The 25,750-nt window shown below is 41.7% G+C and overlaps 3 protein-coding genes across 7 annotated transcripts in view; 1 reads left to right on the top strand and 2 right to left on the bottom strand.

Annotated features, from left to right (window-relative positions):
* LOC131883938 (uncharacterized) overlaps positions 1 to 14,213 on the top strand; it is a 48,946-nt gene extending 34,733 nt beyond the window's left edge. The window contains exons 4-5 of the mRNA XM_059231547.1: positions 5,142 to 5,192; positions 13,271 to 14,213. Of these exons, the coding sequence (XP_059087530.1) occupies positions 5,142 to 5,192; positions 13,271 to 13,920 (701 nt within the window). The 3' untranslated portion in view covers positions 13,921 to 14,213. The remainder of the gene's footprint in view (positions 1 to 5,141; positions 5,193 to 13,270) is intronic.
* Positions 14,214 to 16,411: 2,198 nt separating this feature from the next.
* LOC131883435 (hemagglutinin/amebocyte aggregation factor-like) lies at positions 16,412 to 17,792 on the bottom strand. Its single transcript, XM_059230910.1, has 4 exons — positions 17,586 to 17,792; positions 17,043 to 17,168; positions 16,667 to 16,887; positions 16,412 to 16,592 (listed from the first exon to the last, which is right to left on the bottom strand). The coding sequence occupies exons 1-4, from the start codon at positions 17,706 to 17,708 to the stop codon at positions 16,547 to 16,549; spliced, it is 516 nt and encodes a 171-aa protein (XP_059086893.1). The 5' UTR covers positions 17,709 to 17,792; the 3' UTR covers positions 16,412 to 16,546.
* A 6,582-nt stretch (positions 17,793 to 24,374) lies between these two features.
* LOC131883852 (uncharacterized) overlaps positions 24,375 to 25,750 on the bottom strand; it is a 39,967-nt gene continuing 38,591 nt past the window's right edge. For 3 of the 5 annotated variants that reach the window (XM_059231445.1, XM_059231449.1, XM_059231447.1), the window contains one exon: positions 24,375 to 25,333. In XM_059231445.1, the coding sequence (XP_059087428.1) occupies positions 24,873 to 25,333 (461 nt within the window). In that variant the 3' untranslated portion in view covers positions 24,375 to 24,872. The remainder of the gene's footprint in view (positions 25,334 to 25,750) is intronic. The other 2 variants (XM_059231448.1, XM_059231450.1) reach the window with 1 other exon arrangement.

Here is a 25,750-nt window from a genome sequence, read left to right as displayed (position 1 = left end):
ATGAGAAATATATATAGGAAGGAGAGGCACTGCAGCATTAATGAATATTTACCCTTGGCTAACAAGCGAATAAGCAAACCAAAGACGTGGAAGCCATTTCCGGATCTCCTCGGGAGTTCCTTGTTTCACATATCCCACTGCAAAAAACAACGGAACATGCCCACAAGAATTTCATTTGGCTCAGCCAAACTGGGCTCCTTTAAAGGGTCAAAAGCGGCCTGATTTAGATTTTACGACTGATTGGTAACGTTATTCGTAGTGCTTTACTATCTATGGATCTCTATGAAGTCTGGTTTTTGCAGTGGCTTCTCGAGATTCAAGAGCAGGAATCAATGGAGGGAAGAGCTCAGGATGATATACCTCTTGAGCAAGTTCTTTGGCTTGCAATAATGTCCAAGGTCGTTTTGGTCAGGTTGATCAAGAGTTGGACTTGATGCTCTTCTTATGTAGGCTTGTCAAGAGACCATCCAGTCAGATTAGAGAGACCGAGATGTATAATAATGGCGTGATCGATGACCACTGTCACTTTCATCTGGAATCTCGATCCCCTATCAATAATTGCTGATACACGATCCAAATGTCACTTCTCCCATGCTTTAGAGAGATAAGTCCTTTCAAATCGGGATCGTTTGAGGAAAACATCTCCTGCTTTAAACAATGAAAATATACATCTAGCAGCCAGCTGTTTATGCCCCTTGGCCAACTGATAAAAGAAAAGTGGCTGAGAAATTGGCCATAAACGATGGTAGCTTTCACTTTGAATGTGGTCGAGATGGTTGGTTGGTATTGGAAAATATCTCGGATCTGGTTCAAGAACCCAAGTTTTGCCCCTTGGCCAACTGATAAAAGAAAAGTAGCTGAGAAATTGGCCATAAACGGTGGTAGCTTTCACTTTGAATGTGGTCGAGATGGTTGGTTGGTATTGGAAAATATCTCGGATCTGGTCCAAGAACCCAAGTTTCGCTCCTTGGCTTTGGCTTGTCAGAAAGTGGGAGAATGTGTCCGAGGTGTTCCATTATTAGAGGCCACGAAACCAGCCTTTTGGGTTGTCTGGCTATTGCTAAGGCTGTGGATGCGGGTGTGGCAGCCGTCAAGCCATTTGGCCTTGGAATGGTGATAAGAGATTTCCCTCTGAGATATGATTCTCTCTTCATTCTGCAGTCAAGACCAGCTACACAAGCCCCCAGCCCGAACTTTAGCATTAGAGTACCACTAGGAGGAGTATGATATACCATATTCTACCCATCAAATCATCCCAGCCAACTCAAGTAAGACCTTTGAATCGAAACAAGCTCCCGACAACATCACATCAGTCTCGTCAATAGAGTAGTAACAAACCCAGAGATATTTGGTCCTTTCCTGAGCTTTCAAACGGCCCAGTCAATTCACGAGAATTCCGATCCGTTATGACAGACGGTGAGAAAGAAGGAAAGAGAGAGAGTTGGGCTTTAGGCCAAGATGGTTTGGCACTGAAGATCTTGGCTACGCAATAAGGTACGATTACTTCCCTCTTCTCGCCTGTCCAGAGACTCATTCGTACGCATGATGTAATAGGGGTCAATTTAAAGGGACCTTCTAAACAGGCAGAGAACAACTGACTGGACAGGATGGACTGGTGCCATATCTTAGTTAGTGAGCAGAGCACGTCCAATTGCCCGCAAAATTGAAGAAGGACGTGAAGACCAAGGCACCACGTTGGATTCCTGGGAGAGCAGGAAGGAAGGAAGGAAAGAAGGGACATGATGCATTCCATTCTAGGCAACCACAGACAGTGATTGCAGACTTACTCAAATGTAGTGGTGATCCTGTCACAGTCCTGGCCAGCTACAGTGGGACGAGAGGTGCCGTCCAACTTTTACTGTATTGGGTATTTCAAGTCCGTATTGGGTTATTAAGAGGCAAAACTTTTTCAATAAGCTCATTGAGTACGTAGTGCTGGGAAGTTGGCTCATAAATACGTAGAGAAGGAAAAACCTTGGCCAATTGGCGGGCAATCGGGAACAAAATAGTTTCACTGGGTTGCTGGGCCACCATGAATTTCCTCGTCGGTTTTAATACTAAAAATCCAATCTCGAGTCGCGAAAGTATTCAAGAATGTAGAAGTTGCACAATTTAGAGAGAAAACTTTTGTCAGAGAGAGTATTTATCCCCTGAGTTTCGCGTACTTTAATTTTACAAGTGCGACTCGTAATACAAAGAAGAGTTGGGAGACTGAATTAAGCCAGAAAGCTGAGCTAGCAATAAGACAAGGGATTTTTTTTTGCTCCAAACTTTGTAATTGCCAAACAAAGGCTCAAGTGAGACTGAGAAATAAACGAGAAAGAAAGATAGAGAGAGAGCGAGGACCAAGAGCCGTTCTAAAGTTCAGACAGATTTTTTGTCATTAGAATAAGTTGCTTGAGAAGTTGGCGGAGCAATCTCCAATAATATGCCAGCAATCCTTTCTCTAAACAGATTTAGCCGTTTCCATTTCCATGACAAAGAAGGAGCCTCAAGGATCTCTTCTTTCTGTTCACCGTTCTTTGAGCACAAACAATTGTAGTAGTTGAGCGAAATTTCAAGAACCTCAATCAGTATTCAAACGCGTATTTCTAGTTCCATTACATATTTCCAAATGTGATCCTTGTGTATCAATTAAAACACTTATGAGTCTTTGTGAACCCGTTGGCTTTCTTCAAATTGTTTTGAATCCAAATATGCTCGATCTTTCTTTCCAAAAGCCTGCTGGCATTGCTTCGAAAACTGATCTTTTCGAGGTACTTAGATTGTGCAGAGAGGAAGGTATTTCCGGAAGATTACACTTCCTTATCCTCGTCAATGAGATGAGAAGCTTTTCAAGATGTTTCGGGATCGTCAAGGTTAAACTCCTGCCGAGCTTTCATAAAAAGTCAATTGGAAGCGGAATTTCTGTGTGAGTTATTTTTATTTCCACCGTCGATTCAACGAATTAAAAGCCTCCTACCGCTGCAGAAACAGGAAGAGGCTTCCGTGGCCCATTTTCACGGCCAATTTCATTTATTGAAAAGAATTCCTGTCTCTTGAAGGCAAACATTCCACCCGGTGCTTTACGAGAGTGCCCGATCACCTTAACACTGACAAAATGTGTCCATTTTCCAAACAGAGGACATTTCTCTCCAACGTCCTCACATTTACGCCATGATAGCTGATCATCAGTTGTAAGTGAGACCAACACTACATAGTACAGGTACAGAAGCGTATTACAGTAGTTTTCTCAAGTGTGATAATCAAGGAAACAAATGGGGTAGAACACTTTTTGAGAGTGATTCGGATCTGTGGAAGGAATCTCTTGAGATGGCGTGACCCCTGGCTGGCCTCTCTGGCCTTGTGCACTTCAAGCTATGGCCTTCATAAATTACACGATTCACGAGAGCAATCGACGGAAGACCAACAACCAACAACCAACCTCCTGCTCAGCCTCCAACGCAGCAACAACAAATGAGGAGCATTTTCATTCGACATTTATGGCTGGCTTAACGATCTCAAAGCTATGTGTTCAAAGCCCTGGCCTTTCTCTCTTTCTCTCCTTCTCTCCTCTTCGTCTTCGTCTTCGTTCGCTCCCGTTGATTGTGTAGATTTGAGTGGGGGTCTCTCTCTCTCTCTCTCTCTCTCTTTCTCTCCTCGTCCTTCCTTCTTCCCCTCCATGTTATCATTATTTCCATTTATTTTGAGTTATATGCCCATCGGCCAAGGATGGACCCCCCGCTCGTTCATTCATCGTGCTCCTTTTGGGTTTCTGGTATTTTGTTTTGGTTGTTTCTCACATGCCGCTCCAAGATTGGCCCCTTGCTCGCCGCTCTTGGCCTTTGCCACCACGATCAAGTTCGTTCGTTGGTTTCCTTGCATCAAGACCACTGGACCATTCTCACCACGGTCAATGCAGGAAGCACCACTACCACCACCACCACCACCACCACCACCCAGCATTGCCACTACTACGTACGAATCAGAGAGAGGGATGGCAAAAGAAATATTTGACCCTGACATATCTTTTCTTCATCATTGCATTCACCGAGACGAAGTAGAGACGAGGAAAATTGAACCAAAGCTCGGAAGACTGACCTTTCAGATCAAAGCCAAAGGGATTGATTAGACTTGAAGTGCTAGCAATGAATATGGTTGTATGGGGGCAGAATCATTACTGTACTCCTACCTACGAGTACATGAGGGATTAGCCGTCCGGCTGCTACATGTCCTTGAAAAGATGGTAATTTCCAAACTTGGTTCCTTGCCCCGAACTCGAGCTATTTAGGAGAGAAGGAACCGTTTCCAATATAATATATGAATAACCCAATCCAGTAATGTCAGACGCTAGACTTGTTTTGGATATTGATCACATCGCCGCCAGGTTCATGATCCTTGAACATACCCAAAAAGGGTTTCATGTCCATACGGTTTCTCTACTCGCTTTTGTGTACTACATCTAAAGCAAGCCACTATGAAACGTGAAAGCAATCTAGCATTTTCGGCAATGATTGATCCTTCAATGATTGTTCCAGTATCACTTGAACATAGGACATGAACCAATTAGCCCGTTTAGAGTTGGGGTCCAATGCCCAAGCCAGGACAGATTTTCCAGTGGGAGAAACCATTTAAACTCTTGGCTCCTGGTCAAGTGCATTACTCTTTTCCCTCTTTCAAGTCTCATCAATCTTCTTCGATCCCGTTGTGCTCTAGATTGAGTATCAAGTTCCACGATTGGCTGCTTCGGGCCAAGATCCAACAAAAGTGTCGTCACCTGTTTTGTTTGAGCAATAAGGGAAATGACCAAGCAGGACCAAGTATAGCAGCACTGTAGGTACATGAGATGTGGGTGTCCGGTTCAAGAGCTGATGGCATCGCTCACTTTCTTTCTCTCCGTCGGTTTTCACTAGTTCCACATCTCTTCACCTTATCTCGCGCATTGAAAGCGAATTGGCGCACGCTCAAAAGAAACGTTGGAAGGAGATAAATGGTTCCTTTTTTTTCCTTTCCCAATGGACTTTATCCGAAATGGACGGAAAAGCCATTCCTTTGCACTTGACGTAGGCCTGAAGTACAACCATATTGTGGATCAAATTCAATCTAGAAATAATTACCGACGGCAAAAAAATGTATGTGGCTCCTCTTTGTTTATCTTGCAGGCAAGTTCCATCCATCCGCATTTCCATTTGGTATTGTCCAACAATACCAGGGTAAGTAAAACCAAATTTGGAGAAGCGTCTTTTTACTGTTTTACCGCTCGTGTATTCTGTACTCATTAGTATTCATTTTAGAGTGCCCCCCCCCTGCCAGTTCATGGAATCGGAGGATCACTCCCTCCTTTTTTTATCCCGTGTTCCAATGATCTTCCAACTTTTTTATTATATGTTGTAATAGAAGGGAGGGCAGCATTTAACATTTATTTTTTTCCCACGAGTTGGCCCTCTCTGGGCTGATTTCAGGATATAATTTGTAGTAAAAGACCACCCCCTCATTGAATATAAAGGAGATCATTTGAATTTTTCAAGAATTAATTCTCATCCGAATTTTACGATCCAAGTGAATGTGTGCTCAGCTCGTTCACCCCTCATTCTAAATTTAAATTGGACCCAAATATCATGATGAGCGATCTTCTTCATCCAGCTCGGCTTGAAAGCTCATCCTGAAAGAACTCTAACATCTCAGATCTTATTGTATCGTCAAGTATCTTGTCTTGTATGTTGTAAATTAGTTGTGTCATCTCAGACGAGCGAAGCATCTGGCTGAAGGACGTGCTACAAGCATGGCTCAAAGTGCTCTAAATGGCAAAGACTCGACTTGGATTCAGATCTGGAGAGCCATGATCTTGATGAGTCAGGGACAGGCAAACAGGAGCTAGAAGCTCGGTCAATCAGATCTCCAATGCCTGATTGCACGGCATTGTCTCCTGGGGCATATTCACTCGTCCATGTCCGACCTAATACATTCAGTAGAGTATTTACACACAGTGTGTGTGTGTGTGTGTCTGCGAGAACCTGAAGCCCTCTCCAGCTAATGAACGTTCATTTGCAAATGCAGCTTCACTTGGCACTCTATCCCAAACCCACTATTCATACATGAGCACAAGAAGATTTATGCAAGGTTTTAAAACGTGTAATGAACAATGAACGCTCGGTCTCTGCTTTTAGTGAGCACTTTCTTGGTCTATCCAGGTAAAAAAGGCCCTTCAAGATATATTGTTAAATGAGCTCAACGAGACAAAAAGGCACGTCAATGGCATTGAATTGGGTGCTCATGTATGAACGGGGACTTTAGGGCCCCTTTCTCCAAGTGTTTGTTGCCTTGTTGCAATTGTTGTCCAGGTTGATCCCATTCATTTTGGAACGTCAACCAGGCCAAATTGGGGCGTCACTAATGTACTTCGTCCTAACTCGTGTAACAACAACCAACTTACATGTGAATACTTGATGAGGTTGGAGCTTGAACTGCAACACTTCTTGGACAAAAGGATGGACCAACATCTTGGACGTGCGACGTATGTGCGTAAAGTTTCTTTAAAGATCATCGCACCCCTTCAAACCATGGGGAACAAACACTAATGCAAGTGCTCTCGATCGGGAAGGTGCATTTTGCAACATCGGCACCGAATGAGATCCGTGTGGAAATATGCAAAGAGGATCATCTCATAATGCATCGATAGGATCTGCAGCACAAAGACAGAGACTTGTCTTTGATCTTATGCCATCAGGCAATGGCCATATCTCATCATTCTTACAGCTTCTCGTGCACTTACACTTTATTTTCGCATACCTCATGGGAATATTCGGAGCTCGTTAGTCAGGTATGGAAATCGGCCCCACTCTTCGGAGGTGATCCTGTTCCTTGGATCTGGCGAATGAGTTTAGTACTCATAGAACGTAACGGCTCGATATATTGGGTAATCTGTGGATGGTTGTAAATCTGCTCTCTATTCCATAAATCCCTCCCGACAACGCTGAAATGGTGTTAGTCAGATCCTTTCCTTCTCGACTACGTACGTACGTGCGTACGACTTTGTATGTAGGTAGTACAGTAGACAACGCAGCCGAGCAGTGAACAGGATGAGCCTAACTGTGGAGAAATTGTATCAGATTACTTCTAATAAGTGGGGCAATCTTTGCTCTAACCTCCATTTCGTGAGCAAGCAGAGTGGCCTCCGACTACATACACTCCCAACTACATACACCAGGAAACGAAAGGGCAGCTACAATTTCGACCGGAACCCATTTCAAGGCTCGAGATCCTCGTCGGCCGAGGTCCGCTGAAACCCAAGTTTAAGTTCCCTTATCAGGGCAAATTGGAACAAAGAACCCTAAGCCTTTGACCAGAGTTTGGCCCATTTTGCCAGATCAATTGCTTTCAGGGTGCATTATGAGATCCTGGGCCACTTTTCCGAGGAAACTATCTCTCCCTTTGAGACCTTTAGCTTAAGCACGAGGGCAAAATCCAATGGATAAATTTGCTCTGCAATAACCATATTTCAAAGAGTGTGAAGGAAGCCAGGCCACACAGTACGTACAAAAGGGGGACGAAAAAGGGGGGGGGATGGTTCTGAAAGAAAGAAGAGAGCCAATTTTATGCTCCACCCATTCTAAAGGGACCTCGAGAATCACAACCAACTGCCTGGTTATCCGCATTATGCCATGGCCCCGAAACGAGCATGAGGTCAAAGAATATTGAGGTTAATTGAAATATCATGTGGCACAACTGCATGCCAGATTTCGGTGGGCACTGGTACTTATGGCGAAGGCCTTTTCAAGATGTTCCATGATTGATAAGGGTCCGCTTAATTAAATTGGGAGCTGGCAAAAAATGGCGGAGGAAACAATAAATAAAATGCCTTGCGCCAAATCGCTTTAGAAACCATTGGGAGGCGCCCACATGAACGGCTCGTTATGTTAAAGTTTTACCGAGTGCTGCCATTCGGTGCCAAGGGGCAGGGTCGCAGAAATTAAATCTGCCCCATTTGTTCCCTCCTGAGCATTACGACAGTTCCAGATGTACGATTTTGATTTATCTAATGCCTTCTCCGACAACTTTATCCTCAAACACATGTTCAGATTTTTCAATATTTCACGAGCCATCGTTTCCATACTCGAAATTTTGATTCATGGCCTGGCGTTGGAAAAAGGTGATATGCGTAGAAATGCGAAACAGATAGAAAGAAGGAAAGGGCCCTTTACCTGGAGAGTGTTTCTAGAGGTTCCAAAGACACATGGTCCAATACATGGACTTTCATGCCTCACTCTTTGCAGCCTCTTCAAAAGATAAGCCTGGGAAATCATTTGGTAGTATCCCCACTCAAAATTATGGTCAAGGTCGATTTAGAGGTCGGAGGAGCGCTACCTCAAAATGACTCCTATCTCTAGAAGGCCAAGGTAAAGGAAAAGTTTTTTCATCACTCAACTCTGACATTGAGCGGGTAGAACTTGCCTCCTCCTTCTTGGCGAGCTGGAACATCCTAAGAAATATTTAGGTGAATTAACAAAAGTGCTTCTCTATTTTTGTTCGGTCATGCAGCATTTTGGAGCTGCCCAGGATTTTCATATTTGATTTCGTTCGGCCAGAAATCGCAAACAAATGCACTCTTTCTCCTTTTCCTAATATCAATTTGGGTCGCAAGCAAACCAAACCTGATTTTGACCCACCACAGGTCCATATTTGTAGGAGGAAAAGGAGGAGGAGGAGAGGAGGAGGAGGGGAAGCTAATCGAATTTTGCTGTCATCCTGTTCACATTGGTTCCTGGAACCACCAACAATTACCACCAACAATTGTGCCTTCCCAAGTGCTTGAAAGGTCGAGCTCAAGGTTTGCTGCGGGTGCCTTTTGACAATGGGCCAAAGGAAAAAGTGGTAGTGAAGAGACATTGAAGAGATACTCCACAATATGTTGGCTTATTACATCTTCAAGAATGGCCTTGGTTGTCTTGGATAGCTCAACCAACACTCCACATGTATTTATATAAATATATAAATATCTTCGAGTATGTGTGGATATCCTCAATACTTTGGCGCGGTTCTCTCCGCCTTCTCGTCCCGGGTTTCGGTTGCCCCGACCGCTATTCAGTCTCGAAAAAGTTCTCAATACTTCTTCTTGTAAAACTTTGCTTGTTTTGAAGCTTTGAGTGTGACGTTGTGGGCGATTCTCATACTTGAGTTCAGCACCCTCACACTTACTCACGCATGGATCAATCATAAATAAACAAGTGATGAGAGCCATAGAGAAGTGGAAAATTCGCACAGTCCAAGGAAACTGCTTAGAACATAGCAAGGTGTTAAAGTTATGTTTTTGTGTGATGCTCAGGCTGTGGAAAATCTCCAAGAGTTCCATAAACAATCGCCCGCGGGACCTTAACTCTTTTTAGGAAGGTGTGTTCAAGTATGGTGCAACCTTGACTAGGGATATGGCACCTAAACTTTTCCTCTCTCTCTCTCTTCTCTCTCTCTCTCTCTCTCTCTCTCTCTCTCTCTTCTCTCTCTCTCTCTCTCCTCTCTCTCTCTCTCTCCAAGTGCAAGGAGTTTCACTTGAGGGAAGGGGCATCATTTTTTGGTGACTGCTTCGACATAAAAACTACCAACGTGGAACAAAAAAGAACGGGAACATGATCCCCACATCCAAACAAAATGTGAGAAAAAACATGGAACATCGCGTTCTGTCTGATTCCTTGGAACACATAAACAGGGAACAATTTGTGAAAAAGCCAATTCAATGTCGGGAAGACCGAAAAAAGAGAAGGAGAAGAAAATCTCCATTAGCATCATGCTGAATCAGCAACTGTGTAGTTGATTTCAAATGGATCGGAGTAAAAGAAAATTGGTTTCATTTCCGTTCCATCTTATGTGACAAATGGCTTCATCAAATTTTTCGTTTCCAAATGAAAACTCTCTGCTGGCCGTGCTTCATTGGTTGTGGAAACTAATTGAAAAACTCATGAGGGGGAAGATCCAACTCCATCTGATATTCTGACCAATCCATATTTCTAGTGAGACAATAAAGGCCACTTTTGCGAGGGTGTTGCTGCACTGAGAAGATAGCTGGCCTCTAAAATATCTACTAAACGGGCATCATGGGGCAATGAAATTGTGGCTGAGCCTCCAGAAAGTGGCTCCATGATCGTAAAATATGAAGAGGACAGCTAAAAGGCCTCACTGAGGCCGGGGCGTGGTTCATCGGGGCCGAGAAATGCGTTTTTGGAATCGGCCTTTAAATGTAAATCGGGAAATAGCTGTCCTTTCCATAGAGCCTGAGCACATTTTGACAGTGTCATAAAATTATGAATCCTTCATAAGCACCGGACTCCAATCCGACCCGAAACATTCCTTTACCCGTATGGGACAGAATTAGAGCTCTCCAAGCGCAATCTCAGAAGATATTTTACGATTCACTGATCAAAGTAATGGTGGTCATGATTGTTGCTTTGTGCAACTCAAGCTTTGAACTTGATCTGGGTCCTATGCTTGGTCATTTGAAAGCCTTTAATATTTCGGAAGTGGTGAAAGTGGGCGCACGATTGGTTTACCGGTACAGAGACGAAAACTTTGAGGAGAGCTGGCAAACTTTTACCACTTTTTTGAAACAGTGACGCTGATGGTTTTTTTTTCTGGTCCACTCAGCGATTTTGCCATAAAATTGAATTGAGAGGGTCCGAGAGAGAGAAGAAGAGTTTCTCAAGCAAGAACCTTGACGTGTTTTTCGTCTCCTTATCTTGAAGTGGTCCATCCAGATTCTTTAGCCTTCTGTTGGGAGACCACAACCAACTACTCCCGCTTCTAACACTACTATCACCACCACCACCACCACCATCATCATGATTGCCTCCCCAGCACCATCTCCAAACCTTCATAAAGTAACGAACTTCCAGATATCTGTTACCAGAGGGGGGGGGACAGAGATCAACCTGCAGCTCAAATATGGCCAAGAAGATTTGGGGGCACAAGAAGACGGTGTTGGTCCCTGCTCCTCGAAAGAGTGAAGAGTTTTCATGCACCATAAATTCAGGTTGCTGTCTCAACCGCCCTTCCAACCGTAACCACCCAACCAACCAACTGCCTACCTACCTATCCATAGGATTTTGGATCCAGTGGCCCCCGTCGTAGTAGATGGGACCAAGTAAAACCCTGAATTTGGTTCCCTTGATGCAATGTCGGTGTTGAGGCCATTTTCAGAGGTCGTGAAATCTCCTCTATCCCCATGTGCTCAGTACTTACAGTAGAACGGTGCACTATGGCACATTTTCGAATGGTGAGTCCCTCAAGTAAGTCGGTTTGGTTGCTTTTAGATGTTAGGTGGATGGTTCCAAAAAGAACTAGGGAAAGATCTCTTCCAGGCCCGCAGATCCATTAGACTCCACTGCAAGGTTATCTATGCAACTCTCATGTGTAGTAATAACTCATAGTTGCCGTAAATCATCTCTAGCGAATATAATGGAACTGAAGGTCTCTTCCCCCTCTCTTTTTCATGCCCAGCCAGGACCATTTTGCCTGGATGATGGGCCACTAAAAATCTATTTCCCTCCACCACCCTATTTCATCCTAGGAGCCAAGTCCACTTGTTTCCCTGGTGAACAGTTTCCCCCCACTGGGAAATGACAGAAAGACAATTGTTTAAGAGTCCAAACCATTATGCAGAGTGAGAGCGTAGAGGCAAACATTCAGCAATGCAGTCGCAAATCAAGTATTGTCAAGTGTGACTACACAAACGCGAGCAGTCACTGTCCTTACCAAGAACAACAATAGTTATGGAATGCCCTGCTTTCACTTGACAATGTTGACCAAGTGACTTGTTGTTCCAATTGTTACACAACGTTGCTTGTTCTCTCGGCCATAGCTGAGCTGTCGTTGGTGTTGTCCTCTTGTAGCTGGTAGATCCACATTGTGCACAATAGCTAACTGAAGGGACAGAAGAGGACAGAAGAGTACAGGGGACAGGGGACGGTGTAACTACGACTGTACAACTAAAACAAGACCATTGTGGACTTTATTGTGGCCAAAAGAAAACAAAGAAAAGAGATTGTCCACGGTGGTCGCAATAAGAAGAAGTGGGAGTATACTATAGAGTCACAAAGGCCACATGCCACTCAGAGGACATTATAAAATGTTCCTACCATCGAACCACGCCCCATGCCAAGTGCTTCGACAGAAATAAGAAATGAAGCAAAATACAAACTTTAGCCTCCCACAAGCACTTTAGAAGCCCAATGGACAGGTTCTGTGTACAATGTATTGACTGAAATAATCAGTGACTATTGACTTCCAATTGCTCTTTAGCTCCTTGTTCAATCTCGCTCTTCAGAGGATCCAGCAATGCGCGTGATGGGCGTCATGGTTCAGTCTGTCCGTTTGTTTTACAACAAGAACGAACTCGGCATCTCCAATTGACCGAGACTTGATCCCTATGGCTTTGTTTTTTGCCCCCTTCCTCTAATGGGCACTTCCCAAAACAGATGGACCAGAAGTGGGCGCATGCTGTCGGACCAGGGTCCGAGAGAATCCTGAAAATCCGGGATAAAGTCTTGAGAGTCCTTTGCTTAATTAGTTAATCCTCTCGAGTTTCACCTAAAGGGTTTCCACGTTGTAGCTCCTTTTGCCCCAACAGAGCTACTGCAATTTACATTCTACTTCGTCTCGTATTGCGGATATTGGACCGGGGTCAATTAGACAACTGTCTACCTAAAGCACAATGGAATCCAAAAGCGATGTCACTATTGCGGTCCACGAGTTGCCTGGATCTGGCTCTATGATATGGCTAACCTTCGTTTACTGAACAAACTTATGTTATGCTTGACATCACATGCATTTGTTGAGCAGTATCTCAATCTGTAAGAACGTCGAACAGGGGGAAGGGTTGATGGTTCCCGGGCCCAAGAAACTGAGGAAGGAGAGTGAGAGCGAGAAAGAAAGAGGGGAAGGTGCTGTAAAAGACAACGAGAAAAAACCCTAACCAAATAGAGAGTCTTTTATTAGATTAGCTTCTTAACAAGCTGAAAAGGATGTGAGAGAGTTCTGGGATTCTGGGAGTGCCCCGCTTGATCCTATCCTGCCTGTTGTCTTGGAATGGATTTGAAGCTGCCGAATGACGAGCAGGGGATAGAGTCAAAGGGACAACAAAGAAAGGGTCGAGTCGAGCGTCCTGGTTCAAGTATGCCTACAAACTATGACAAATCTGCGGTGCAGCGGAGGCGACCCTTTTTGTCCCATCGTTAATATTTTAACGGAGCTCCAGAGAATCAAATTGGTTTCTCACAAGACTTTTTTTTGTTCTTAATCATTTCAGAAGCCACTGTGATTGGACGAGGATGTTCTACCAAGGACAAAGTGTTCTACCGAGAATGCGAGACACACTCCTACGGGGATTCAGTGGAGAAGATGTGCTTCTGCTCATTTATGCTCTGCAACAGTGCCCCCGCTGCCTCGCCCCAGGTCAGATGTTCAAGCCTCGTCACCCTTCTAGCCCTCACTGCCTTTTGGACAATATTCTACAGTCTCCAGGGCCATGGGGACGATATCCTGTGTTCCAGGTCCAATAATCGGCCGGATCCACAAAACACTAGTGGCGGCAGCCTTTGCTCTTTGACTGGCCGAAATGGCAGCAGAGAGAAATGGCAGATGAGGCGAAGGAAGCGACGAAGAAAAGTGAGCGCCAAGCTCAAATCTGTTGATCTGTCTCTGGATCAACTGCTTATACCCAATAGTGCTCCAGGTTGTTACTCATCTTCAATAGTACGAATGAGGGATGGAGTTTCATGCCAATGTTCGTTGAAGCTCGTTCTGAGGCTTGTTGATCAGAAACTAATGCTGCCACCCGTTCTCAGTGAAATTCGCTGGCATAGTAGTACGTGCAATTGTGATGTTCTTGGATCTCCAATTCAGACACAAGTCGAACCAACGCAGACATCAGAGGAATCGCCTGGAATCGATGCGTGACTTCCTTGTATATTAGGACCGTTCCAAACGCCTTTCCAGTCCAGGTCGAGTCTCGTCCGAAATGTCATGTAGAATTGTGTTGGAACACTTCGTGAGTTGTGCCCACAAGGTTCACCGCCTGCCGTCGCCCATCACCACCCCATCAATCAACGACAACGCATAATCATTCACCTTTTATTAAACAATACGACAAAGATTGGAAAAAACATCATCAGCATTCCTACAATTATTGACATTATTATTCTTAACACTAAGACTAGAAAATATCTGCCACTTTTATTCTTCTTTTTTTATCATCACAATTGTCATCACCACTGCAATTATCCTTGCCAATTTGTCGCCGTTTATATTCCTATTCTTCCAGGGATCTCGAGTCGAAGCTATCACCTTTTATTAGATAATTCCTCTTTCTCCTTTTGCTTTGATTCATTCTTTAAAACTGCTTCCCTGAGCAAACAAAAGAACGATTGCGGCAAAAATTGAACCAATCACCCGCAACCTACCCTGGTCCACCCGTACCCGAAGTGATAAAATCACTGCCAATGAAACAATGCCAATGTAATAGATTCTTCCAAGAGCAAAAATAATTGACAACTATCGTTTCAAACACCCATAACTCCTCACAAACTCTGGCAATGCTCTATTGGGAGTATTTAAGTACATCTTTTGCCAAAGGCAGGATCTTCCTCAACTTGGCCAGGGTCCCCAACATTCTCCAGGTGTTGCGCTGTCATTCATTTTCCAGCTCTGATCACATTTGAGTAGGTTGGCGCTGATTACTTTGTCTCAAATTCCGTCTCCAGAGAGCAAATACTACCAATTTTTATAATCATATTTAATTCATCCTTGCCAGTGAACTACAATAAGAAAGATGTTAAAGTGCTGTTATATCACTTGAAACAACAATAAACCGACATTAAGACCTGCTTGAACACCTCCCCAAGCTAAATCGCGGATCGATCGGATTTGGCATTTTTCTTTCAATAGAGTAACGAAACCTAGGAATTTAGAATCGACTCGCAATCCAAAATGTGCCGAGGACTTGGAACTTGGTCGAACAAGTTTGCATCAAACAGATCAACACAATACGATTCCAGACAACTCGACCCAGCGGACACTCGACCCAGGATAACTCCCTCAACAAACAACTTGTACGGAAATGAAGCAAAATATATTGACCCACATATGGTTCATATTCATGGAACAAAATTGAAGCTCTGTTGTAAACCATGGATAAATGTGAAGAACCTAACAAAATTCATTCGATTCAAAGCAAGTCCTTTTAACTTTAATCAAGGCATGACAATAAAAGAATATTCTTTTAGCAATTGAATTTAATGTCTTTTAGTGCTAACATCTTTACAAGGAAATTAAATCTTATTCATCAAGTTTCTGTTTAGTTCCATGAGAAAGATATTTTTAGTCACAAAGTTATGTTTGGTTATTGCACTGGTTTTTGCATTGGGTCGAGTCGTTCGTTGTGTCGAGTTGTACGGTCACCACAAAATACTGTATCAAAGGAATGACTCTATTCGAGGGAAAATTTTCCATTACAAACGTGTTACATTTGAATTATGATATTACACGTCATATAACACGAATTCGACTATGGTTAAAACATTTTCATGTCGCATTGTGCTAAATTGACGTTGATTTGCTGGTATTGATTGATGCTGATTAGGAGTAAATACGTTATTTTTCCAAAGCTCCCTAACAGTCAGCATTCATCAATTGACCGCCCTCTTTAATGGACGTTTTCAACTTGGTGTCAAGAAGGCTGTAAAAAGGCAAATGAATGTAACAAAAACGGTAAAACCTTTGCCTATACTATGTTGTTCAATTGTTCCTTAACGAGAATGGCCTAAGATCTCAACATTTTAAAGCAACGATAGTTTAAAGATTATCTCATTCCCAATGTATTCAGTTACCTTGGGCTGGAGATGAGATGGATCTTGAAATTTTGCCCCTCAAATAGCTTTAATATCTAATATAAAGTGGTTTGTTTAAAAAGGTCATTTTGGTGCAATTTCGAATGAAATTGGGATGAAATAAAAAAGTAGATGGATAAGCCAAATGATTTTTCTAGCTTGATTGCTTTGCAAATTTGAACTAGGCTGGGAGTCCTCAAAAGGAGCTATCCTGGCACATGTAAATTGAAATGAATTGTTAGTTGGGAGATGTGGAGATAAAAAGCTTAGAAAAAGTTAGTTTAGATGAGAGAATCAAAAACGGCGCAAAATAATACAAAAAGTAGGAGGTGGGGATTATTTAAAGGTTTTCAAATACATCAACAATATTTGATAAAACAAACAACACAAGATCCCTTATTCAACAATGATTATACTGGTAGAAAAAGATATGCTTTTAACTTCTTGCAACTGTTTCTGAAGTATTTTTTTCAATCAGGAATCTAACTCGTAGTTCATTTGTATCCTGGTGCATTTCGATATCCTAATTTCAAAGAATCCGCAAAAGTTACAAACATTTACTATTTTAGAGAATCATATTGAATATATTATGTGAAGAACAAAGAGTCAACTATTGTATTCAAAATGCATATAAATTGTGTACAAACATCATGTCGAGCGTCAAATGCGAATACGGAAGGGCTCATAAGTTCCACCGATTAGCAAGGGATAACCTTACAATAACGGTATCTCCAAATACGATCTCTAAAAAAAGAAATATTGACAATAGTCAAACAGGACCTTTTACCACTTGATGACAAGGCTTTATTTGAGTATACTCATGGTGGTTGTCGTGCACGGATTCCATTCCCGTCAAATAGTAACCAGTTTCAACCGAATAGCTCAAAGGTCGGTCATATTCATTTACGTAAGGAGTCAATTTACATTCCGAATAACAAGTGCTCCTTGGCTTGCAACACTTGATTTTCCATCGTCGGTCCTCATGGTGGTTATCATGATCGGACTTCATGCCAGTAACAACTCCAGCTCCATTTTGGCACTGAAAAAAAAGGTTGAGTCAGTATAGTGGAAGCATTTTCTTTTGTTAGCTTTTTACATTTGCATTAATATTGAAGCCACGTGGACGTGGAGAAATGACCATGAGCAAAACGATGATTGAAGCACACTTATTCACTTTTATTTTTGTGCACAAACCTGAAACGATAGGGCATCATCGTAGGAATTCGCAAACCCGGACCATGAGCACGAATCCAAAACGAGTGAACTCCGACGACATTCAAAGTCCCAAATCCGGTCCTCGTGGTGATTGTTGTGTACGCTCTAAATAGGTAGAACGTTCATAATGGAGCGAGTCACTTAGTTCCAAAACCGTCCACATTTATACATTTTGGTGTTTATCATCCATCCCATAGATGGCATAATCCGTTGAAAGGAACAGACTGGAATGTGCCCGGCTCATTCCAGTCTGCTCCTTTCAAAATATATAAATGTGGACGGTTTAGGAACTAAGTGGCTTGCTCTATTGTTATGTCTTCAGCGCATACTCTCTCTTACACTCTCATCTACTCGCAATACTTCATTCAGTAATATATAAACCTCTCCTTTCCGTATGATAAATCAGTCAACAATTTATCAACTTCATGACTTGACAATAATGTTTCCAATATCAAGGCTGAATACAAAGATTGGGATAAAAATTCGCAGTTATGTTTGTGGCATATCAGGTCTAATTGTTACCTTGATGTTGTTGATTGATTCGTTATCGGGGCATTCGAAGTACAATTGACGGTCGTAATTGTTGCTCCAAGCGGATGCCAGGCCAATGAGCATTAATGCTGAGATGACGATCAGAGGATTCATATTGCAGAAAAATGCCTTGATTTTGATGCCTTCGGATTGGTTTTTCCTATTGTTGATCGCAACTGGAAACGAACGAAATTTAAAGCAAATTTTGCGGCTGATGTTTACAGAATTCTGTAATGAAATCGACGGCAATTGCACTAAAACTTCTATATTTTGACCTTTTGATCATAGTATCTTTTGAGGGAAGTAATCATCACCGGACAAATTCAGCACCGTAAAGTGTATAAGGGCCCTTATTTGCAACATGGGAAGAGGCACCGTAAATTGCAAATGAACTGTTCGTGACGTGTCATGAAAGCGATTTCTTTTCCGGACATTACGTGACCCAGGTCACTAATTAAACATAAGACTTTGAACGCAAACGCAAACGCATTATTCGGAAATTTAGGCAAGCGCTGGTACCAGCAAACAAACTTGCCTGCCAATCCCAGTGATGCAAAATTGGCGTTTCAAACTGGTTTTAAAGTAGCTGAACTTTCTTTATGTAGCGATATGAAAGAAGTGCCAGCGTCTCAAAAACGTGTTTGAAGCCCCAAACTTACATCACTGACACTGCAGTACTGGTACCAACAAACAAAGGAACCTGCCAGAGCTTGCTTAAACGTCCCCATAATTCAATAACGAGGAATCGGCCCAATCGGCCCTTTACTCGGTAGAGGCTGACTCATAAAGGCATCCTCTGAAGTGCGGAACGTAAGCCATATTTCGTGCAGCGTAAGCAGGGTAAGGGGGCTATTGGAATAGCATAGTGAAGGAAGGATATAAGAACCTCTAAAACATTACAATAACAGGTTCATATATCTAGATTTTTCCGATAACTGAAGTCTGCTATTTCTGTTAGATAATAGTACTGTAGCAATGGCTGATCACTAGAGACTTCAAAAATATTCAAGTTTAAGTGGTGAAATATTTAGATACCATTTTGAGTCAAAATCGATTTATGACGTTAATTCGGTAATTATACCTTAATCAATACAGCTTTCTTTTCTGCTAACAAACAAATGCTAAGAATATCATTTGTGGTTAAAAGAGGCTATTAAGTGATTTATTTTTTTCTGCACATCAATACATTACGCACACCATACAAAATCGCTCAATTGTAAAAAACAGCAATTACCCCAAGATGCAAATTGACGTTGTTTTGTGTAAAACATTGACATAAAAGTTTCCAAGTTTAGGATTATTTGAAATCAAAACCGTAAACTTTGGGGAAATTTGGAACTTGAAAATATGAAACTTTCGCAAAATGGTGGAATATCAAATTTATTCTTTAATTGATGGAAGAATAAAGAACAAATTTATGGAGAGATTCAAAGACATCTTCCCCCGCAAAAGGTTAATAGATCCAGATTCTGCTTTTTTGACTGTTACTTGCAACCAAAGTAATTCTTAATATTTCAATATAAATGGTGCGTATTCCGACATTTAGACAAGCGCCGGTACCAGCAAATAAATTTGCCTGCCAATGCCAGTGATGCAAAATTGCCGTTTCAAGCTAGTTTTAACGAAGCTGACCTTTCCTCATAAAGTAGTGTGAATGAAGGGTCAGCTTCTCGAAAACGTGTTTTGAAGCTTCAAACTTGCATCACTTTTGCGAATTTTCATGAGCTTTCAAGAAGATTTGGATCCCTTACACCATGCTACAATAGACCATGCTCCATGCCTAGACTTACCTTGGATACCTGGATAGCCTCGATCTTCAAATTTGAATTCGATTTCTCAAAAGATTTGTCTCAGAATGATTTCAGAATTACGCTCTATGCCTTGAATACAATAAATATATCTGTTTAAACGGTAGACTAATCATCAATACTATTAATTGTTTACGTGTAACAAATTGTGAGTAAAAACCCTATAGTTTATGATTGTTCATTCAAAACACCTCGCTCTCTGTTAAGTACCCTGACAACACACTCTAAAACTCGTTTCTATCTTGGACTTTATTCCCTCCCGTGGGATAAAATGGGAAAACCAATTTCTTAGAAGCTCGGAAATTCAATGTGCCTTGAAAACAAAGATTACCTCGACCAGACCGTACAGTTATGAAGCGGTCACAATATCCCGTGTTCTTCGTTCGATTTATTCAGATCAATTGCCAACATAAAATACGAATTAACCATACGAGTCCTGAGTCTTGTTAGTGAGTAGTCGTCGACTGAAGCGCCGCCACAGTTATGCTATAATTTTCTGTTTAATGTGAACGAATGTATTCTGTAAAATTTTGTTTACTAGACTGAAGCGATGGTGATGTGTGAAGTTTTGTGAATATTTTGATCCTTCACTAATGTTCAATTGTTCCGTCATTTTGTTGGGCATCTTGTTGACTGCAGAAGTTGTTCCGTCCACCAGCCAGGGGTGAAAGGTCCTGACTAATTGAATTCCCGTGGTGAACGGAAACATGGAATTCCTGACCCAAGCGCTAGGTAGAAATACCTTGATAGCTCTCTAAAATGGAGAACACCTAGTACATGGGCTTCAATTTCTTAGACCTATCTAAAGGCCTCCGGTTATAATCTTAATCAGGGCATACGAGCAACAATTCGAGCTTCCTTTATCAGGGCCTCAAACAAACATCAATTGACTAAGGATACAAATCGCTAGCTACCTCTACTCCCCACGGTCCCAGATCAATCTCGGTTGTCTGGCATACCTGGGCCAATCTTCAAGGCTAACTATCCTGCAAAATGTGGTCACTATCCTAGTCTAAATGCGTCTATCAAAGTCGACCTCTACTCTAGAGTCTAACTCCTGATTTCTCCTACAAGAGTCATGAACTTTAGATACAGTTGTTGCATACAAATCACTTGCTACCTCTACTCCCTACAATGCCAGCACGATCTTGGTCGTCTGGGAAATCTAGGCTACTCTTCAAGGCAAACTGTACAGTTCAATCTACTTTATTCATCACAAACACACCACCTATCAGCTGTCTTGCTCTGGTAAGAAAAGTGGGGGAATTGTTGGGCCAATAAAAAGGGGATATTCACATATGATACAATGGGTTAATAATTACTGATCAATGTGCGGCGAGAAAGGGCCACCGGAGATGCTTGGATGACGTCCACTCAACGGGATTGAAGGCACACTAACAGAGTGACAAAGTGCTGTACTCAGACTTGGCACTTTCCAGGTCTTCTTGCTCTTCTTGCTCGTCAAGCTCGCTGGGGCACGCCAATTCACAATGGCTAGGGCTTGGCCAAGACGTCTAGGGCACACCAATTCAAGATGGCTTGGGCACGCCGATTCAAGATGGCTAGGGCACACCAATTAAAGATGGCTTGGGCACGCTGGTGATTGTTTTTTACACAGGATGTTCATTTTCCCCGGATGTTTCAATACACTGTTCCGTAACCAATTGTTCTTCCTGTACATCATTTATCCATATCATATTAGGATGAGGTACTCAATTGTGCACGGAACAGAACTATTCCGCGTGAGGTCATTTCGATTACAACTTTTCTTTTGACTTTTATAATGATGCCGTTCATAATATCAAAGAGTATTTACATCAAACCATTGTCTGGATAGAGAAATTAGCCCTGACTAAGCCTAATATTAATAAGAAGACAAATTATCAATAAAATCTAAATTCAAATTTTGCCAACTTATATAACTAGGCAGTACTAACGAAATTACAAGTAATGAAATTGCGATAATTCGTTATTTTTTTTCAAAAAAGAAACTGCAATCCCATTGCAATTTAAAATGGTGTAATTACAACCGCCAAAAAAACTAGAAATTACTCTTTACTTGTTCGTTTTTTTTACACTCCAGAGTGGCATTTAATTTTTCGTTTCTCTCTCGGCAACTGAGGAAAGTTGAAGCTTTTAGGTTATCTTAACATAAATTTTCGTTTTTTTGATTTTCATTTGTCCTTAAGAAGGTAGCTCAAGACTGAAAATTGAGCTTGCTTTTTAATAACAATAGATGTGTTTGTGGTTTTAAATCTTGTTTTATCATTATTATTGTATACTTATTTTTGCGGACTTCCTTACCGCTAGTTGAAAGGTTACAAGTTTCAAATTTACAAAAGCGTAAGGCATGTTTTCCTTTTAATTTGATACTGTTGAAGAAATTTCAAATTTGGAAATTTGTCTCTAGTACGCATTTTCGTTGGCTTTACCAAACGAGCATGGCCAAAAATGGGAGCAATGCAGTGCTAACTTACATACGTACATACAACACATTGACTAATTTTACTTTTCAATATTAGAGTCAAAATGGTAAAGCCATTAGTAAGAGGGTTGGATTTCAGCTGGATTCAAGACCCTCTGAATTCAAAACCACAGTGAGATCTGATCCAAAGCTTGAGACCTCCGGGTCCCCCTTTCCATCACTAACTCTAAACAAAGCAACATTAGTAATGCTCATTAGCATAACATATTGGCAGGAAAAATATAAATCTTAAGACCGTTCAAACCAAGAATATAACCATCGGTTTTGCAAAGTATGGTCTTGATGAGGCAAAAAACCTGAAATATTGGTCACCTAAATTTTAGTATTAATATTAGAAATTGTAGCGAGTAAAGACATTGCATTTTTTGGCAAGTAACGGTTGTTTAATGGATGACTTTCAGGCAAAATAACTATAACTGTTATGCGTTCCTTAAATTGAGGACGACTAATGACATGCCATGTAATAAGTAGGGGTCGAAAGTACTGGCTAGAAAGAATTTCAGAGCTACTTTGGCTGTTGTGTGACAAGGTCTGTCCCCGCTCAAAGGTTTGTTTTACCTTGAACCCTAAGCCTTCATGAAGAGGAACTATTGAACTTATGCAGTAGTGTCATTTATCTAATTTCAACCGAAAGGCAATTCGTAACCCTCCCACTGTTTTTACCAAAGCAATGTTTGAAATCCCAACTCAAACAGGAAAGCAACTAAATATCTTTCTGCTCATTCTTTATTATGAAGGGAAAACTAGAGCAAAGGAGCTATTCTTAGGTTTTGTTGCACTAAAAAGATCATTGAACATTTGCTACTTGAGAGCCTGATTTTCAGAGCAACCGAGAACTTGGAAGCAGCCAAATATTATACACCGTGTTTTGTTGCATCATATTTTTAGCTTGCATGAATGGTTCAAAAACCTTGCATGTCTGCTTGTGGAAACAACTTAAAGGAGAAGAATTAATATCCTATTCTTGCTTATTTCCAAAGAGATGATTTAAACATTTTCATTGTTTCCACCTTTAATTGAATGACTGGCCCCTTCTGGCCCCTTCATCTCAACTAGGAAAGGCAAAATACGCAACGGAAGATAAAATATCTTTCTTCTCTCAACCTCTCATGTTGTCTTTAATCTCTTAATTTTAAGTTGAAAATGAAAGCCCAGGACTTTCCATTTATATAAGATTCAAATGAAAATAAAAAATGTCGTGTTTGGCGATGGATTGGCATGGGTTCGCTCGGCCTAAGAAGGGCTAGAGTGTAAAAAAAAGAAGTTCCGACATAAATTTCTAAACTGGTGTAATGATCTACACTTTTGGGTCAAAGGAGTAAATTCATGCAAAAGTGGTCGTTACGGCACAAGAGCAAGCCGAAAATTATTTAGTTTTAAAGAGGTAACAAACACAAGACGAGCATATTTTTGCGTCAATTTTCCCCAAAACCTCATTTCGGGACACTTAAGATTAGTTGCAAAATTTATGTGAACCCGATGCTTGTTGAAATGTTTGATACAGTTCCTGATGACTTTCGTATTCAATCAGGAGAAATAGCATAATCACTATAGCTTTGAAACCCTCATTGATTCATCTAATCCAAAATGTCTTCAAAATCTCATGGAATAAAAAACACTTTGTCGTGTCATTTGAAAAGGAAATCATTGCTGCTTTTTTGGTTTGACTTGACCCCTGCCATGGGCATAAATTTCAGCTACAATGCCCTACCAATTGTCCGATGCATTGGAAATGGTCGCTTTTTTCCCGAAAGAATACTAAATAAAGAAAGATCTGATTCAGCAAATGAAGTCGAATTGTATGGAGTTGTCAGTTGTCACATCATATTACATTTTCTCCAGAAATGCCACGGTTGTCTATTCTCTTGAACAATTGCCAAAAAATAAAATCAGCGACTGAAAAGACAACTCAATTTTCACTCAACCTCATCTCTAATGTTTCATCAACAGCTCAGTTTACTAATTCGTGGATCTCATCTGATTGAAGGAGCTTGACAACGCTAACAATTGTTCGGACATTTCCATGTTACTCATTTGGTCGGTATATGGACTAACCTGGCCCATTCAGACACCAGAGAGGCATGTATCCTCTATCGAAATGATATTCTTTGAGTGGGGTTCAGACATTTCTTTTGTCATTGTTGAAAACCTATGGAGCACTTGTGTATAGAGTTGGCAGTGGCTGTGGGTGGCTCTCATATTATCTCTGGTCTCGACAGACTGGCCTCAAACAATGACGGCACCCCAGGCAAGTCGATCTTGGGTCTAAGAGGATAATTATGTGCATCCAAGCATAGGAGGCACTCCTTGGATGAAATACAATGGAAATCCCCGACCAGATGAGAGAATCAGATTGTTTCCACAAAACTCCCGTATCCCCCGTTTCTATGGAGATCACCCACCATAATATTATTTGTATTAGTATTATTATTGCTGTTGGTATGTCTGTAGGTTTCTCTCGCCAGGCGTATGATGTAACACTCCAGACAGGTTTGTGAACATGTTTATTAATCATTTACCATGTTTACGAAAAGAAATAGACGCTTGGTAGTTTGGTTAGGACTGACGACTAACATGGGTAATCAGGAACGTAGACTTATAGCTTGAATGAACATAACAAAATTGTCAAGAAGATGAGATGACAGAAACTCCCTCGCCCGATTTGGACCTTGGGAGGTACACAAGTGTAATTTCAATTGACTACATGGTATGGTTGTAGTTTAAGTAGTTTTAGCAGCATGCTGATGTTTCGGAAGATCGTCTGGCTCTCACTCGTATCTGCAGAAATATAAAATCACTCATAATAAAAAGCAGCTGACACCAAATCACTTCCAATGAGTTCGAATCCAGGATAAAGATGAGTTCGAAAATCCATCTGAGAGAGGTTCTTCGTCTCGGCAGAATTGTCGTCACTCGTCGTCAACAATGAACACTGGGCACCCGTGCTAGGGTGTGGCTTGATCCATAAACCGCCCATAATACACTCTACGCCACGATTGGGCTGATTGTCCCACCCGCTACCGGAAACAGTTTCCGACGCGAGCTAAAGGATAATGATGAACTACAACAATGAGCAGTCATTGAATCACATTTGGAAGCACTAACAATGGCCTGTGAGTGGCTATCCGACGCTGCAACCGAAACCACATGGACCATTTGCCTTTTAGGCCTTAAATCACCGCCCCAAAAAGGCCATGAGTTTGTGCCAGTGGTGGTGTTGATGTTGATGTTGCTGCTCTCATTCAGGAAGAGGTGATGGACGCTCATGAGTGTGGCAAGTACAGTGATGAGCAAAATATTGGGACAGATTGATATGGCGGCCCCATTACAGAGGAAGAACGAGCAGAAGCACATCTTTTCCACGGTGTCTCCGTAGGAATGGGTCTCGCATTCCTTGAAGAACACCTTGTCTTTAGTGGAACAACCTCGACCGGTTACGATGCCTTCTGGAAGAAAAGGGGAAATAGAGAAAAAATGGGGTGTCTAGGTAAGAGCATGGGCCTAAATGACTGGATTCAATGGAGGGATGCCCAAGCGGACGAATGAAGGCCGGAATCCCTTCAATGAATAACCCAGTCTCAATTGGTATTTCAATATGGAGCGTGCACAAACAGTTGGAAATGGGAAGAATGCCAAGAATCTGGGAATGTTTCTCCTCTTAAAAATATGGTGGCTAGCATTTGTACAAGCTAAAAAAAGCTGGGCTTTGGCGCTTGCTTTTCAAGTGCAATAATTAGCTGAATTGAATGCCGAAGAAAGTAGTTCAAATTGTTTTTGCTATCAGAAATATTGGATGACGATTAACTGACCCTTTTGGTCACATTTTTCGTCATTCTGAAGTATTGGAAAAATGTCAACTGCTA

Source organism: Tigriopus californicus, chromosome 7 (genome assembly GCF_007210705.1).
Source record: "Tigriopus californicus strain San Diego chromosome 7, Tcal_SD_v2.1, whole genome shotgun sequence".
NCBI lineage: Eukaryota > Metazoa > Arthropoda > Copepoda > Harpacticoida > Harpacticidae > Tigriopus > Tigriopus californicus.
The sequence above is the reverse complement of the archived record's forward strand: the minus strand, read 5'-3'. Positions and strand labels throughout refer to the sequence as shown.